Source organism: Arachis ipaensis, chromosome B09, assembly GCF_000816755.2.
Source record: "Arachis ipaensis cultivar K30076 chromosome B09, Araip1.1, whole genome shotgun sequence".
Lineage (NCBI taxonomy): Eukaryota > Viridiplantae > Streptophyta > Magnoliopsida > Fabales > Fabaceae > Arachis > Arachis ipaensis.
Window position 1 is genome coordinate 106,316,380 of NC_029793.2, and position 5,320 is coordinate 106,321,699.

A 5,320-nucleotide genomic window follows, 5' to 3' on the forward strand; every position below is an offset into this window, starting at 1 on the left:
TTGTTAGATAAAAATATTTTAAATTAAAAAATAATTTTAAAATCAAATTAAATCTTAGAAACAAATTTAAATACAAAAATAATTAAAAATAAATAAAATTAACTTAAACCTTTAAAGACCAAAATATAAATTAATCCTTATGTATTTCTTAGAATAAAATTGTCTCTGTTATGTACCACCAAAAGATAGTGATTGACATCTTCTTCGAAATATATTTGTTATACTTTTGTATCTATCTTATCATGCTATTATTTTTTGTACATCACCCGTGAAAACAAAGAATGCATGAATAAGACTATCGATTGTAACCGGTATTGACGTTGCTTTCATATACCAAAATCTAAATCATAGAGCAATAATTGGAAACGGAAGTAAAATATCTTAACATGAAAAAGATAAAAAAGGGAGCGTTAAGGGTTTTTTTTTTTTAAGATAAAATGAGAATTGAATTTACTCCAAAATTTAAAAATTATTTTTAGAGTAAAGGACAAATCCGTCTCTGACCTTTTTTTCCGCGGATATTTTCGTCCCGAGGTTTGGAAAATACTTTAATGTCCCTGACCCTCCGAAAAAGTGGACATATTTATCCCTCCGTTAGAGTCGCTCCGTTTGCCCTTACGGAAAACGGTGACGTGGCTCCCGTGGCGCTGACCTGGCCGTTACGGACTGCCACGTGGGATAGACTTTTGAAAAGAGGACGTATTAGTCCTTTCACACCAAAACGTGTAGCTTTTCAAAACAGGACATATTAGTCCTCTCACCCCAAAACGACGCCATTTCTCCCCCACCCCCAATCTATGAAATCTTTGAGCCCTAATCCTTCGAATTCAGTGTGAAGGTGAAGCGGGTGAAGGAAGAAAAGGAGCATTCCGACCCATGGCATCCGACGGAGCTCGGCCACAAGTCCGACGGCCAGACCATCGAGTGGCTCCTCTGCCAGGCCGAGCCCTCAATCATCGCCGCCACCGGAACCGGAACCACTCCCGCCAGCTTCTCCTCCGTTTCCGTCTCCGTACGCGGCGGTGCTGGCTCTCTCTCTTCTCCTTCCTCAACCTCCGCATCGTCTTCTATGTGCTGCTTCTAAGCTTTTGCCTTTTTGTAAATTGGTATCTCTATGTTCCAAAGTTAAGTTAAATTCTTTCCAGTTGATGGTAAAGTTACTGGCTTTGTGGTGAAGTTGCTTTCATAAAGTCAGGGAATTTTGTGTTTGTTGAGGAAGATTTGGATTTTGGGGGGAATGAAATCAAGTTTAGTTGTGAAAGGGAGGGTTTAGATGAGGTGTGTATTTAGATGAGAAAGGTATTGGATCCTCTCACTGGAAATTCGCGCTCTATCGCCAGCATAGGAACCAATATGGCATCTTATGATGCAGCAGTTCTCAACGGGAAGCTTCTCGTCAAGGAAGGCTGGTTATGGCTCTTTTATGTCTCTCCAAGGGGACAAGTCTATGATCCCAGAACAGATAATTGGAAAAACATGGCTGTTGGACTTAGAGAAGGCTGGACCGGTTCAAGTGTCGTTGTTTAACCTCTTTTCTACGCAACCGTTTGATACTAGTATCATCAATTCTGACTGGAGCCACTGGAAGCGTCAAATCTTCTCTTAAGTGAACCGATTCGGGTTCTAACACATGGCTAGCATCAGGAGTGTACTTTCGAAGCTGCGACACGTGAAATACGTCGTGCAGGTTTGAAAGATGGGGTGGTAGAGCCACCCGAGACGCCACCGGCCCAATCCTCTCCAAGATCTGAAATGGACCAATGTATCGAGGATTCAACTTCTTTGCTTTAATCGCTCTACCTACTCCTGTGGTCGGAGTAACTTTCAGGAAAACATGATCTCCTGCCTCAAATTCTAAGGGCTTCCGCCTTTGATCGGTGTAACTCTTTTGACGACTCTGCGCCGTAAGCATCCTATCTCGGATTTTCTTGACTTGTTCAGTGGTCTCAGCTATCATTTCCGGCCCCAACAAGCCTTTCTCTCCAGCTTCATACTAACATAGTGGAGATTGACATTTTCTCCCATACAAAGCCTCATACGGAGCCATTCCGATGCTCATATGGTAACTATTATTGTATGCAAACTCCACTAACGGCATATACCGATCCCAACTCGCCGGTTGGTCCAAAACACAGTCTTAGGGATATCCTCACCCCTCACCCTTATCTGGTGATAACCGGATCGCAAATTGATCTTAGAGAAAACCCCAGCTCCTTGTAACTGGTCGATGAGATCATCAATTCTCGGCAATGGGTATTTATTCTTTATGGTGACCTTGTTCAGCTGCCTGTAATCCACACAGTGCCGCATACTTCCATCTTTCTTCTTTACCAGTAACACTGGAGCACCCCACAGGGAAACACTTGGTCGGATAAAGTTCTTACCCAACAATTCCTCTAACTGAGACTTTAGCTCGGCCATCACTAACGGTGACATCCTATAAGGAGCACTTGAGATTGGTCCCGCCCCAGGCACCGACTCAATAGCAAACTCGACCTCTCGGTTAGGTGGAAATTCCTCAATATCATCGGAAAATACTTCCGGAAACTCACACACTACTGGAATCTGATCTAACCTTTGATCATCACCCGAAACACCCGCGGTTAACAACAAAATACCCTGACATTCGATTCCAGAACAGTTCACCATCATCGAATTCAAGTAATAATTATTTACCACGACCGGCCCTTCTGTATCCTCCGGCATAAAGTACACCGACTTGGTAGAAAAATCAAGCAGGACATGGTTTTCGGATAACCAGTCCAATCCCAAGATAAGATCAAGACCGATCATCGGTAAGCAGATTAAATTATGGACAAAATCACGCTGCTTGAACCTAAACGAAACTTTCGGGCATCCTAGCCTAGTTACCATGGCTTCATGGGTAGCATTATACACTTTTAAGTCATAACCTAAGGTTACGATCTTCAATCCTAATTCATGGGCTTTCTCAAATGCAATAAATGAATGCGATGCTCCCGAATCAAATAAAGCATTTAAAGTTTGACCAGCTATTTCACAGTTACCTCGAATGAGTGTCTCAGATCCTTCTGCACCCACAGCTGAGGTGGTGAACACCCGACCAGTTTGCTGTGCTTTCCCAGCACCTTGCTTTTGCTTCTCCGGACAACTTGCGGCTTTATGCCCCACCTTTCCACAATCGTAGCACAAACCCCATCCGGCCTTGCATGGTACTCCTGGATGGTGACTCCCACACCTAGTACAAGCTTGATCATTCTGAGGCTGCTTCCCAAACCTTTTTCCTTGGGAGTAGTTATTGTTGGGCCTCCTAAAAGAACCTCCCCTCTTGAAAGAACGTCTCAAGGTATCAGCACCTCCAAGAACAGATTTTATCACACAAAACCCTCTTCCAAGCTTTCCAAAATCACCAATCAAGCTCTAATATTCACATATACACAACCTAAGCCACAATCATCATACCCATACACAACATCTCAATACCCAAACATAATAGAACAACAAATCACACTAGGTTTGAGAATCTTACCACACCCAAGGTCCAAGGAGACAAGATTAACCTTCTCCTTCAAGAGAGTTGGGTCCTATAACATCAAAGAACCCAAAATCTCAACATTTTTACTCATGAAACTCGAAATCAAAGGCTGGAATTTCGAACAGTAAAACGTGGCTTACCTCAAGATTAATTGTATGGGTTTTGTAGAGCTCTCCGCGGTGAACGCGTGGCCGCAAACAGAGCGGCAATCGGAGCTCTAGATCAAAAGTTATGGTGGTTTGAAGATCAAGTGAGAGATAGAACTTGAGAGAGTGTTCTTCCCTCCATGGCCTCCATTTCAGCGTGTTTAGTGTCTCAAATGAGGAGAGAGAGTGCTGAAAACTAGGGTTTTGGTTTAGTTTAGTTGGGCCAAGGGCCCACTTTGGGTCCGGTTGGCCCGGTTTGGCCCGTTCGGTCCAATCTTGGTCCGATTTTTATAAAATTGGTACCGAAATTCTCGTCTCAATTTCCTCTATCATATTAAGCCATAAAAATAACATTTTTGGCTTTCTAGAATAAATTCTCATTTATGGGTTAATTAGCCGTTAATTAACCGGATCTTACATTTATGGCCACTTGGTTGTTGTCTCTGAGCTCGAAAGAATGAAGCTAAAGGTCTATGACACGGAAACAGACTCCTGGGATGCCATAGATGGCCCCCCTTTGCCTGAGCAAATATGCAAGCCTTTTGCTGTCAATGCTTGCAATTGCCATATTTATGTCGTGGGCCGAAATCTTCATGTTGCTGTTGGTCATATCTCTAGACTGCTTCCAGACGAAAATTCTGACAAAAAATGGAACTTCAGTGTTCGGTGGCATGTAATCGATGCACCGAAGAGTTTATCTGATCTCACTCCTTCAAGCTCTCAGGTGCTGCTTGCATAATTTTTCTTATTCTCTCAGATCCGTTTTCTCCATATGCAATTTCTGGTAAGTTGCTGATTCTATTTGAGAGTGTAGCAATTTTTCCAGAATTATAAGGAGTTCTTACGTGTTTTTCATAAATTGCACAATCTAGACTGGTTGAAGTGTGAATTGAGCCTGTGAAATTGAATTTGTGCTCTGTTGTTGGTGAATATGTCATTGAATTGCTTGTTGAATCTGAATTTGCTTAGACTCCTGCCTCTCATTTTTCTTGAAATTTCGCTGATGTTGCTGCGATTTGTTACTCTGTTGATTCTTTGTTTATGTGTTTTGGATGCATTGCTGATGATTTTGGAATTGCAGAACTGGAAGTGCTGAATTTGCTACTTCTGGATTTGGTGAAGTATTGTTGATTGAAAATGCAAAAGGGGATTAAAGTGTGTTTGGAGGGGTGGGGGAGAAACGGCGTCGTTTTGGGGTGAGAGGACTAATATGTCCTGTTTTAAAAAGCTACACGTTTTGGTGTGAAAGGACTAATACGTCATCTTTTCAAAAGTCCATCCCACGTGGCAGCCCGTAACGACCAGGTCAGCGCCACGGGAGCCACGTCACCGTTTTCCGTCAGGGCAAACGCAGCGACTCTAACGGAGGGATAAATATGTCCACTTTTTCGGAGGGTCAGGGACATTAAAGTATTTTTCAAACCTCGGGGACGAAAATGTCCGCGGAAAAAAAGGTCAGGGACGGATTTGTCCTTGACTCTTATTTTTATATTTGGGTGGAGAAAAGGGAGTCGCCAGACTGGGCTCGTTGGACTCTATTTCAAAACCCCTTCTCTTTATATCGATATCTAAATGGTAAAATTAATTTTAATTTTATTAAATATATACTAAAATTAACTGTTATTTTATATTAGTACTAATTTTAGTAACTAATTTTAAT

General features: G+C 42.1%; 1 protein-coding gene across 1 annotated transcript; it reads left to right on the top strand.

Annotated features, from left to right (window-relative positions):
* LOC110266904 (F-box/kelch-repeat protein At1g30090-like) lies at positions 1,339-4,399 on the top strand. Its single transcript, XM_021111959.1, has 2 exons — positions 1,339-1,523; positions 4,081-4,399. The coding sequence occupies exons 1-2, from the start codon at positions 1,354-1,356 to the stop codon at positions 4,397-4,399; spliced, it is 489 nt and encodes a 162-aa protein (XP_020967618.1). The 5' UTR covers positions 1,339-1,353.

Bases quoted from the DNA above. Each gene is read 5' to 3' on its own strand.
- LOC110266904 (XM_021111959.1), top strand. From the start codon at position 1,354: ATGGCATCTTATGATGCAGCAGTTCTCAACGGGAAGCTTCTCGTCAAG. The intron at 1,524-4,080 runs TTAACCTCTTTT...CGGATCTTACAT, and splicing joins ACCGGTTCAAGTGTCGTTGT to TTATGGCCACTTGGTTGTTG.